This window comes from Haliotis rubra, unplaced genomic scaffold (assembly GCF_003918875.1).
Source record: "Haliotis rubra isolate DU_JTF1 unplaced genomic scaffold, ASM391887v1 Scf17, whole genome shotgun sequence".
NCBI classification, from domain to species: domain Eukaryota; kingdom Metazoa; phylum Mollusca; class Gastropoda; order Lepetellida; family Haliotidae; genus Haliotis; species Haliotis rubra.
The window spans coordinates 1,926,459-1,938,866 of NW_025765669.1; the positions used below are offsets into that span (position 1 = coordinate 1,926,459).

Genomic DNA, 12,408 nt, shown 5'->3' on the forward strand with positions numbered 1-12,408 from the left:
TACCATACAACGGAACACGGATATGTCACAGTGTGGTGGAAGTTCGTGGTGACCTGACACTACGATGTGTAGATTCTGGCCGTGATAGCTGACTTTGTTAATGTGTTGAAGATTGCCTCCTAATAATCAATCGTCACTAAGCTCTAATAATGTATCAGTGATTTGTGTTTGTTTTGTTTGTTTGTTTGTTGTTTAACGCTGCACTCAGCAACCTTCCAGCCATATGACGGCGGTCTGTAAACAATCGAGTCTCGACCAGACAATCCAGTGACTGACATCATGAGCATCGATATACGCATTTTGGATACGATGTCAACAACGTCTGATTACCCGATCCCGTTAGTGGCCTCTTACAACAAGCATGACTTGCTTGAGACCAATTCTAACCCGGATTTTCACGGGTGAGGTAATTTGAAAAGATGACATTAAACAGTAAACTGCTAACCATTTTACTGAATGGTTAAAGAGTGACCGCCCCTCATGGCCGCCCCTCAAGGAAGAAATCGATAATCTGATCAGCGTCCAACATCCGGTAAAGGAGGGATAGGAGGATTAAATCTGAAAAGCAATTAAGAATCTATGAGTATAAATATTCTCCACATATTCGCTTCATGATAGTAGTGTTCTGAGACGATGCCTTTAATGTTCATACTTTCCGTGAAGTTACATCTGTATCACATTTTTGCACTTTTGAAAGCAACATAACTAATATATTTTTCTCATTATCTAGTATCGTATTATAAAATAAAAGTGTCTATGAGGGGTCGTCTAATTTGTCTGACACTTTTTAGCAACTAACGCATGTACTAAAAATAGTGTGATGTAAAGATTCCGTACATACCCGAAGGAAAGATAACAAAATAACATAAGATCATCATTCTGAACATTGTACGTAACAAAAATCAGTTACCATGTAACACAATGATTCACATACGGTCTTTGCTCAGTATCCTGTGATAAAAGGTAGCTTGTTGCAGGCAGGAGGACGTATGGGTGAATTACACTTACGGTCGTTCACAAATGAACAGGTTGTGGTCGTAACAGTCGTCGTCGTTCCATTTCAACTTGTACGTGGATTCCAGTTCCAGACAACGTTCTAATCCTTGGAAACTACCGTCTGGTTGCCCTGGTGACCAGTCTGTGAACGTCAAGGTTGTGTTGGAGAGCACAGCCCAGCGCCAAGACTTATCGAAGGTATTGTCAGTTCCTCCCAACCACAGGTCGTAGCCGTAGAACGTATCTGTAACGTATATAATATCTCGTAGCCGTAGAACGTATCTGCAACGTATATCATATCTCGTAGTCGTAGAACGTATCTGCAACGTATATCATATCTCGTAGCCGTAGAACGTATCTGTAACGTATATCATATCTCGTAGCCGTAGAACGTATCTGTAACGTATATCATATCTCGTAGCCGTAGAACGTATCTGTAACGTATATCATATCTCGTAGCCGTAGAACGTATCTGTAACGTATATCATATCTTGTAGCCGTAGAACATATCTTTAATGTATGTCACATCTCGTAGCCGTAGAACGTGTCTGTAACGTATATCATATCTCGTAGCCGGAGAACGTATCTGTAACGTATATCATATATCATATCTCAGCCGTAGAACGTATCTACAACGTATATCATATCTCGTAGCCACGTATATCATATCTCATAGCCGTAGAACGTATCTACAACGTATATCATATCTGTAGCCGTAGAACGTATATCATATCTCGTAGCCGTAGAACGTATCTACGACGTATCTGTACGTATATCATATCGTAGCCGTAGGCACGTATCTGTAAAACGTATCTACGACGTATATCATATCTCGTAGATGTTGAACGTATCTACAACGTATATCATATATCGTAGCCGTAGAACGTATCTGTAACGTAGATCGTATCTACAACGTATATAAGACCGTGTATCTGTAACGTGTATAAACAAATTATATCAGAGGTCGCAGCCATTCAATGTATCTGCAACGTATATCATTATAGCTCATAGCCATATAACATATTAACAACGTGTATCACAGTTCATAGCCATAGAACGTATCTGCAACGTTTATCATAGTTCATAGCCATAAAATGTATGTTCAATGTATATCATAGCTCGTAGCCATATAATATATTAACAACGTATACCACATTTCATAGTCATAGAATGTATCTGCAACGTTTATCATAGCTTGCAGCCAAAGAATGTATCATTCTTCAACGTACATCATAGCTCGAAACCATAGATTACATCTACAACGTATATTATAGCTCGTAGCCATTCAATATATCTGCAACGTTTATCATAGTTCGTAGACATTCAATATATCTGCAACATTTATCATAGTTCGTAGACATTCAATATATCTGCAATGGATATTACAGCTCATAGCCCTATAATGTATCTACAGCGTACAACTCGTAGACTATGAACAGAATATATCTGCAATGTATATCATAGCTCGTAGCCATAGAATATATCTACAAACTATATCCATAGTCACAGAATCTTCATATGACCATAGAATGTATCTGCAATATATCACAGCTCTTCCGAACAGTGAATGCTTGAATGAGTTTTACACCGCACTCAGAAATATTCCAGCTACATGGCGGCGATCTGTAAATAATCGAGTTTGGACCAGACAACCCAGTGATCAACAGCATGAGCATCGTTCTATGCAATTGGGATACGATGACATGTGTTCACCAAGACAGAGAGCCTGACCACCCGATCCCGTTTCGTCGCCTCTTACGATAAACATGGGTTACTGAAGATCAATTCTAACTCGGATCTTCACGGGTCTTCCGAACAGAAGATGCCATTACCTGGATTGCAAACTTAGGAATCAGCACTGTGGCGACACACAACTGCCTGATTATTGTTAAAATAGTACTGTGTGACGTCATTTGTCGGTCATGTCACAATGATATGCCGTCAAGGCACGAGGGATGCTTCTAGCTAAATAATGACGTTGACGTACGCGTATTGTTATTTAGGTAGTCCACTATGAACGTATTTTCGCCAGCTGTTTCGACCTCGGCCAGATGGGCTCCATATTTCCTCAGGCAGAAGTCCTACAACGACAAACACGTAAGGGGTAACAGTTAGCGGGTGTGTGAATGAGTGAAAAGTCTTTGTAACTTTACGTGATTGTATATGTTTGGTTAAATCCACCAGCTTGGGCACAGTGCCAATAAATGCAGAATCGTGTTGTCTAGAAGTGTGTTAACATATGAATTTTTAGTTTAAAGCTGTACTCAGCAAGGTTCCTGCTGTGTGACGGCGGTCTGTAAATAATCACGTCTGGACCAGACAATCCAGTGATCAACACTATGGTCATCGATCGGCGCAAATGGGATACAAAAACATATATCAAGCAGGTCAGCGAGCATAACTGTTTATCGCCGTTAGTTGCTTCTTACGACACGGGTTCCTGAATATCAATTATTTACAGACAGCAGGCATATAGCTGGAATATTGCTGAGTGCGGCGTGAAAATAAACTCACTCACTCACTCACTCACAAAGCGGTCTCAACACTACGATTGTCCTAAGTCTGTGTTAACTGTGGGAGTTGAAGTACAGGAACCTGGTCCCCAGTGAAAATATGAGATGCTTTGTACATATTCATCACTCAAACTTCAGTGTTGTACAAACCTGAGCTTTGTCCCACGCCTTTTCTTCTGCAATGAAAGCGTAGCAGGAGTCACCATAGTGAACAAATCCAAATGGACACACAGCTCCCACTGAAACAAACGGCGGAAGTGACGTAATGAGAAAATGTAAATCATCAAATTGTTGCCATTGTAATCGGGAATGCATATATCGTAGGTATCAACGCTGTATCTCGATCTCTGATGGTTGGTTGGATGGCTTGTTGTTTAACGCAACTATTTTCCAGATATATGGCGACGATCTATAAGTTATAAAGTCTAGACCAGACAATCACGTTCATCGATCTACACAATTGGGATACGATGACATGTGTCATCCAAGTCAGCGACCCTGACCACCAGATCCCGTTAGTTGCCTCTTTCGCCAGCATGGGTTGCTGAAGACTAATTCTAACCTGGGTCTTCGCTGGTATCCATGCTGATGCATACTAATGAAATCAGAAACAGTTAAACAATAATACTGACAAATACTGTTACATTCCTTCGTTTCATATCTGATTTATTTGTGCGTTTTCCAAGTTTGTTACAAGGGCGCACTGGCAACTAAAGAAACAGCGCGAAAAGCGAGATGCACGTGCGTTAACGGGTTCTCAACAAATTGTTGAGCTGGCGAGATGACACGTACCCCAGCTGCACAGGCAGTGCGCTGTATGTACTTAGTATTTGCATACTTGAGTCACCCCCTCTCTTTTTCATCCTTGAAAAAAATCATAGACTTTGTAAATCATAGACTTTCATTTTCTCTCACTTTGTCAATCAACAGTAATCGCATGTCTCTGACGTCACTAATGCACGTGTGCATCTCGCTTTTCGCGCAGTTCCTTTAGTTGCCAATGCGTCCTTGTAACAAACTTGGAAAACGCACAAATAAATGATGACAGTTTCTTAACAACATTGTTATTTTTGTGACACAAATTATGCACCTTTTTTTTCTAGAGTTGGTCTGTTGTTTTTATTGCAGTCCGCGTTGGTTTGATACTTTTATGTCCTTTTGTTTTTGTGTTAGATTGCAATTCATCGGTATCATTTTGTCTCAAACGGACTGTAGCTCTATACTGAAAATGTGTCCTTGTCTTCATTTTCACTTGTCACGATATGGCTGAAATATGACCGATGTGGTGTTCAATTTTACCTCCCCCACTCTCTCCACTCCCTTCCACCAAAGTTTTCAATTCCAATCTCAATGGTTACGGTTCCATGTGGGCACAAAGACGCCTCTTGGATGGATAGAGAAAACGTTGATGCCAAAAGTAATATCATTACCCTCTATTAATGTCACAATTTTAGGCGTATTATTTCAGAATAAACAATCTGTAAATCACGCAGAAAGGCTTCTATTAAACCATTCCGTTCTGAGTTCAAAATATACGCGTTTGTTTACAAATACGAGAAATGTCCGGTCACATTCAAGTAATAAGTGGCAATGGTGCAATGCTCAGTCATCACTGCACAAGAGTGTGCAATCTTAGGTGATTATCGTGATTTGAAACCCATGTTTCACTTCATCGTCAAGCTCAACTCTCTATATACACCTACATTTATAATCACGCGTGACAGACTATGATTAAACTGTGTAAGATTAAGTAGTGTTGAGGTCAACGGAGTGGGCGTAACGAGGCTTTGGTCCGGAACAACCGTCCAGTATCGTGGAACGCTCAAACATACTTGCAGACTATTTACGGAATGATCGTGAGTGAATACAAACGCCGCTTTGAACATGTTCTTTCATATCATGATATGACAGCTTAGAGGAAACTTCAAAGAGACGCAGTGACTTTATCATTAACTTTTATCACTGTTTATCATTGACTTTTTTAAAATCGTTTGGGTCCACTTTACTTGTGGTAAGCCACTATTTGAAGAAGTACATCATTCATATCAGTCAAGATCTCCCTGAACTTTACAAACAATAGTTGTTTTCTGGAATATCTTTGGCATTGGATGTCAGAAATAGGATGGACACAAGAAATGGGATTCATACATTGTACCAATGTGGGGATTCAAACCCAGGTCTTCGGCGTGACGAGCGAACGCACCTCAAGTCAAAACACTAATTACACAACAGTCTCGTTTTCTGCTGACTGGGTTCCGTCCTATTGCGCAACTTAGTACAATAACCAGAGTGAATTTGGAGAACAACTCATTCAACTGGATATATAAATATTAATCAATATGATTTGATACATCTAATAACTTGTATATTGCACCACTACGCTCCTTCTAATCCTTGCAAACAGGCCGTGCAGCGTGCTCTGTCGTACAGCGTGCTCTGACAAACGGAAATCTGGAAATAGTGGAATTCTCAAAACGAGGCTCTGCCGCTAGAAAGGTTTGACGGTCTGGTACGGACTTGATATCATATCAATCATATTGTACGTTACTAAAATATACTTAATTAGTGCAAAGAACACATAACAGGTGTAACCAGTGAGCCAGATGGATTGTGAATGATTGTACGACCTCTTCAAACAGGGGCAGTCTGTCAAGTCTTAGTTAACGACATGCTGCCTAAACCTCGACATAAGATATAGAAATACGATATTTTTAAACTTTAAAATTAAAATCAATTTATAAATACCATTTTCCTATGGAACAAGGGATTGGAATTCAGTGTAACCATAGTTGTTTGTAGTGACTCTTTTCACTTTCACACGAGAAACTTCGGATTGGCTGAAAACTATGTCATTGTCTGAACTGGTTAATGAGACTCATGTTTCGGTTTATAAGGGAAAAGAACTATCTATATTGCAAAAAATCGAATCTTATGTACAGTCTAAATTCGAAACCTCCTCGCCAAGGGCCCCCATCATCCCCAATCCGGCAAATGTTTGTTTCTCTGTGTAAATGACAAAAATATGGGTAATTAGTTTTCTTTATCACAGGATTGATGGTCCTGTTACGCTAACAGACAGACAGTCACTTTTGTTTATTTAGCGGTATGCGGTTAAATGGCTTAGTTTTGAACAGGGGTGGTAACTGCGGGTGGAGGGCATAAGGCACAAAAAGCATGCAGTATGGCGTGAGAGGACAGTGTGCATCGCTGTGGGGGAGAAAATGATGTACGAGTACGGCTACTTCAGATGTATTGATTCTGCCATGAAATTTGTGAGTAATATGTTTGTATATGCATGTATGGTATATGCTTTTATGAATGTATGATTTATAAAAGTTCACTTAGTAGCCTAAATCGTTTTGATAGTTACCACAATGGTGTTGTGACGCATGCGTGACACTACCGTATCTTGAATGATAAGGAATATTAAGATAATAAGTGAATTTGTATTGTATAAAGCGTTGTTTTGGACATAAGGGTATTTTAATAAGGTTATATTTTGTATGGTTTCAGCTTGAACCTGCTTCATGTGTAATATTTTTTTAATTGTACTACGCAACACTATCACGGAATAAAGCAGTGTGTAAGAATCTGGCAGAATCGGATGTTGGTGACTATTGAAAGTGACACTCTGTGATTATCAAACTATGGGCTAGTTTAACAGTTGCATTCACTAGCGTCTTTTGAAATAAGTGTCAAAATGTGGATTTGGTCATTACACGTTCAAGATAGACCTACCTGTGTACACCGCCAGCAGGAACGCCAGGAACTGAAGCATGCTGCGTCTACCGTGACGACAGTGACAACGGCAGTGTTTCTGGATGTTCTTCGTGAACAAACAAGTATGGGAAATAGACATGTGTCAGTTATCTGACATTTACACTGTTGCACAGGTTATCTCTCTCTGGCTGAATATAGAAACATGTTTCGAGTCCTGTACATTTGTTTTTAAGGTTTGTTTATCAGGGTAAAATGTATGTAAACATTCAACAAGTTATACACGGACTCGTGGTCTAGTGGTTAAAGTGTTCGTTCGTCACGCCGAATGAATATTGCTAAAAGCGACGTAAAACCTAACTCACTCACTCAGTGATTTCATTACTCTTTTACAATTCCTTCACTTAATCCTCTCTTTGCTGATGTTAAATCAATACCACGGAAAATATTGTTAAATTATAGTAACCAAATTAAATAATCTTTAAGTCTTTGACTATATATAATGAGTACCCATAATGAGTGAGTGAGTGAGCCGATTCAAACACTATTCCAATGAGTGACAGTAAAGACGGGCTTCACATACTACAAGTAATCGCTTTAACTATCAGGGTACACCTGATATTCCCCAACGCCCCTATATCACCTGTGTACAAAAACACCTACTATGGCGATCACACTGATTTCAGCTGCAGACGACGAACGAGTGAGTTTAGATTTTCGCCTCTTGCCTCTTTTAGCCTCTTTTAGCCTTTCAGCAATATTCCAGCAACATCACGGCAGGGGACACCAGAAATGGGTTCACACATTGTACCCATGTGGGGAATCGAACCCGGGTCTTCGGTGTGACGAGCGAACGCTTTAACCACTAGGCTACCCCAGCTGTTGTCCTGATAGCTAACGTATACAACATTCTAATAGTTATCTAGAGCAATTGCCATATTGATCGACACCTTGGCTGTCGATGGGTTAATGTTTTGAAACGCTCGGGTTTTGTGAAAGAGAGCTCAACTTGAAATGGGTATTAAAATATTTACAGACTGAGTATATATAATCAATCTTAATCAAGGTTTCTTCAGTGCCATGTTAAAAACAACCACAACAAACACTGACTGACCTGACTTTTGACAAAGGGACTAAAATTTATTACTGCTGACAAATATTTTGACTCATTTTTTCAGATTCCTTGATCCATTGTATGGCTGTTTATGACCGTAAACCTCTAGTGTTTCATTATAAAATGTTAATCTTGTGTGGTTATTTACTTATTTTACAACCTTTGTGCTTCAGGTTGGGAACAAAGTTACAAGAAATTGTGACGTCAGGCATGGGAGACCATCGCTTTCTATTATTATTACTACTTTCGTTTATTAAATCTTGAATTCCTTTGGGTTTCGGGTAACCTTTTTAGACGGTAACAAAATAGCCACTTGAGCCATTAACGTGTTCGTAAGGTGTAAACTCGTCACCTTATCATGGTGGTCTTATTGGTAATGCCTTTGTTTGTTAAAATGCTAATCTGAAGCATTTCTTAATAAACACACCTGAGAGCCTTAGTTGGCCGTGTAGACCCGGGTTAGCAACACACAAAGTGGTGACTAACGGGATCGAGTGGTCAGATTCGCTGACTTGGTTGATGCATGTCATCGAAGCCCTAATGCGATGCTCATGATGTTGATCACTAGATTGTCTGGTCCAGATTCGATTATTTACAGACCGCCTCCATATAGCTGGAATATTGTTGTGTTTATTTGTTGTTTAACACCGCATGCAGCAATATTCCAACTATATTGCGGTTTTCGGTGACACAACAACAACAACAACTACAATGTAACCATTGATATCACGAGCATCGGTCGACACAAATGGCATTAGGTAACATCAATCACACAAGTCAGAATTCTCACCACCGAATGCTTTTAGTCGCCGCTAGGGACACAAATTGGTTGCTGAAGACCAATTCTAAGCCGGATCTTCATCAGCAGTTTTCATGTTGTATCTCTGCAAATCTGAATGGCTTGACATGTTGTAATAGCAATCCTCTTAACACATGTAATGTACATGTTTGTACACACAATGGAAGTAAACAAATGTTGTCACAGAACTCTTTTTATATGTTTCTTATGGTAGAAAGATTTATTGCAAAGTGGAAATAGGGTTATGTGACAAGGTCTGCTGAAGTATAAACAACTATTCTTCTAAAATATATGAAACGAACACGAGAAAAAATCTATTGCTAAAACAGTCTCGAGTTCTGTGAGATTACATTGGCTACATTATCTTGGAACAAAAGATCCCTACTTTTGTGCCATTATCATTTGTGTTCATAGCATAGATCCATTAGCGAGACACTTGTAATGAAATCGGTTCTTTCAGCATATATGCTATTCAAATACAGGGCAAAAGGTGAAAAAAACTTTCACATTTGATATATATTTCGAAATAGATGTTATTAACCAAAGACCATACATTTGGGATTCCACTTTCTCAGTAAAGTACAGATTCTAATTTTTTTCTTGGGTTGGGTCCCATCCGGGATTCGAACCACACACTCAGAGTGTTACATTAAATCACTTTCTAATTGGCATTTGTGTATTCATAGCTTTCGGCCATGGGGTACACAAAGTCGCTGGTCTAGACTACCAGTTCTCTGACTTCCATTTTTTGGGAAGCCGCGATGGCTGAGTGGGGTAGACTGCGTGCTGGCGATTAATTGCCTGACTCTGAGTGTGTAGGTGGGACTCAACAAAAGTACTAGAATCTGTTCTTACTGAGAAAGTGTCATCCAAAACATAGCATGTGTTACATTTGACCTCTTTCTAAAATGACATCAATTAAACCTTAAGGTCATTTCCATATGATACAAAACATATATCTCCTCCATGCAAATTAGAATTACAGAAAGCCCAGAAAGGGCAAGGTGCACCATTACAATAAACGGGCCATGGTACAGGTGTGTTAATAGAAGCGACAAAACCTTTCCAAATCAATAAGAAATCTCTGCTAAAAGCAGAGTCGATTGTAAAAGTGTGACTCTATCATGAGAATATATTTGTCTCAGCAGTATTACAGCTGTACAATGTTGTTTGTAAATAAATCGAGTCTGGACCAGACAGTCCAGTGATTAAGAAGGGTCTGCAGTCGAAAAAGGTAGCTGAGTGGTTCAAGTGTTCGCTCGTCATGTGGAAGACCTGTGTTCGATTCCCCACACGTGTACAATGTGTGAAGCCCATTATTAGTGTCCCCGACGTGATATTGCTGGAATATTGCTGAAGGATTCGTACAAATAAACTCACTCACTGTAGTCGAAAGATGATGGTTTGAGATAACTTAATCAATAACGGGTCATGCCCCCATGACTGGCAATGTATGCGTTCATTCGGGGAGCCAGGCCCGAATCAATCTTCTAATCACCCTTGCAGTCTTTGTTGGTTGTTGGCACCCATTCAGTATACAGCAACAAATTCCGTTAGTTGCCAAGTTACCTCTGGGTGTTTCTGTTATACCTGTTGTTGTAATACCCTCTATAGTCTGTCAACCTAACTTTTGGGACTGCATTTTTTGCAAATATCTTTTTAGTTATTCGTTTCAGTGTAAAAGTGTTTACATTTACCTTCATGTTTCTCTGGGATTTAACTGGAACCTATTTTAATGTCACGGTGATCGCCTATTAAAAATGTTACCTATATAACTATCATTTTTTTTCGTGATTGTTTTGATCACCTCATTCAGGGCGTGGGTTCAATTGATGTAATGTCTGACAGGTGACGTAAGCATGTGTTTCACGTGCATGACCCCTGGTCAGATTTACTCTTGTGTCACCCTGTGTAAATCACAATCACTGACCCAGGACAGGCACGTGAACTATATACAAACACCACCAACGTATCCAGTTCACTATGAAGACTGATATAGAACACCAACTCCCTTTCCTAGACATCACCATCCAGAACTCCGACAACCAGCTCATCACTTCCGTCTACCGTAAGCCAACCCATACTGACCAATATATCCATCATCACTCCAACCATCATCCCCAGATCAAGCGAGCCACCGTTTCAACGCCTTTAAGACGTGCCCAAAACACATGCAGTCCTGCCAAGCTTCAACAAGAATTAGGCCACCTCAAATCAACCCTTATCACCGTCAGTGGCTACCCGAGACACCTTGTAGAAACCACCATCAAGACCACCTTAGAATAACGAGCTGAACCTCCAACTAAGCCTGAACCATCCCCAATCCGCATAAATATTCCCTCAGTCATCACATCAGTAGACTTCTTAAGAAAACTGCCAGCATTGACACTACTTTCTCATCTGGCAAAACCCTAAAATCTTTGTTAAAAGCCAGTGGTAAAGGAAGCAGCGAAACTACCCCTAACCCAAGAGGGTGAATACAAATTGAAATGTACATGTGGCAGCATAGGAGGAACAGAAAGCATCGGTGAAGAATTCTGACATGAAATCAGCCTTATCAGAACACGTGATCAGAAATCCCAGCCATACCATAAATTGGGACGACATTTTGGCCGTCACCATCAGCGATTGGCGGAAAGGAAAATTGATGGAGGCTGTCTGGATCCACCACGCGAAACTTGAAATCAACAGGGATCAGGGTATTTTCTTGCCGGATGCTTGGTGCATAGAAATATAGACTTTACTGGCATTCTATCATTGTACATTTTCCAATGAAACTTCCAATTCACTGTGCATGTTTTCCCATGTTGCTCCCACTGTTCATGTTTTGATGTGCGTCTTCCATCTCTGTTTTCATAAGTGGCTTCAAGTCGATGTATACCCAATCAATGTATATCTTTTTGGTTGTATAAACACTCTGTATATACAAATCTATAATATCTATTGCATAAACATACCACTTAATCGCTTTGAAGTCTGTACATCTCAGTCTAAACATATCACTTTATCTCCTTGATCTCGGTACATCTCAATCTTTAATTCCATCTCACTGGCCTCCTGTACATTCTATATATTTTGCTTGTAAATCATATTTTGTCATTCACCTGATGAAGGGGCAAGAAGTAGCCCAGAAACGTCGTGTTCTAAACTATAAGGAAGTTTTTAATCCATACCATACGTTCATCTATTTTTAAAATTGAACTGTACTGTGGACGAGTACCTTGAGTGAGTGAGTGAATAACAACTGTCTCTGGTATTGAGTTTTTTCT

At 39.8% G+C, this 12,408-nt stretch overlaps 1 protein-coding gene across 1 annotated transcript; it reads right to left on the bottom strand.

Moving 5' to 3' along the window:
• Positions 1-435: 435 nt before the first annotated feature.
• LOC124272463 (C-type lectin APL-like) lies at positions 436-7,401 on the bottom strand. Its single transcript, XM_046707638.1, has 5 exons — positions 7,248-7,401; positions 3,660-3,748; positions 2,984-3,077; positions 1,009-1,240; positions 436-558 (listed from the first exon to the last, which is right to left on the bottom strand). Exons 1-5 carry the CDS (start codon positions 7,366-7,368, stop codon positions 516-518), a joined length of 579 nt encoding a protein of 192 aa, XP_046563594.1. The 5' UTR covers positions 7,369-7,401; the 3' UTR covers positions 436-515.
• Between the last annotated feature and the right edge of the window lie 5,007 nt (positions 7,402-12,408).

Bases quoted from the DNA above. Each gene is read 5' to 3' on its own strand.
- LOC124272463 (XM_046707638.1), bottom strand. From the start codon at position 7,368: ATGTCTATTTCCCATACTTGTTTGTTCACGAAGAACATCCAGAAACAC. The intron at 3,078-3,659 runs GTTTGTACAACA...TTGTCGTTGTAG, and splicing joins AGGCGTGGGACAAAGCTCAG to GACTTCTGCCTGAGGAAATA. The intron at 1,241-2,983 runs GTACGTCAACGT...TATACGTTACAG, and splicing joins CTACCTAAATAACAATACGC to ATACGTTCTACGGCTACGAC.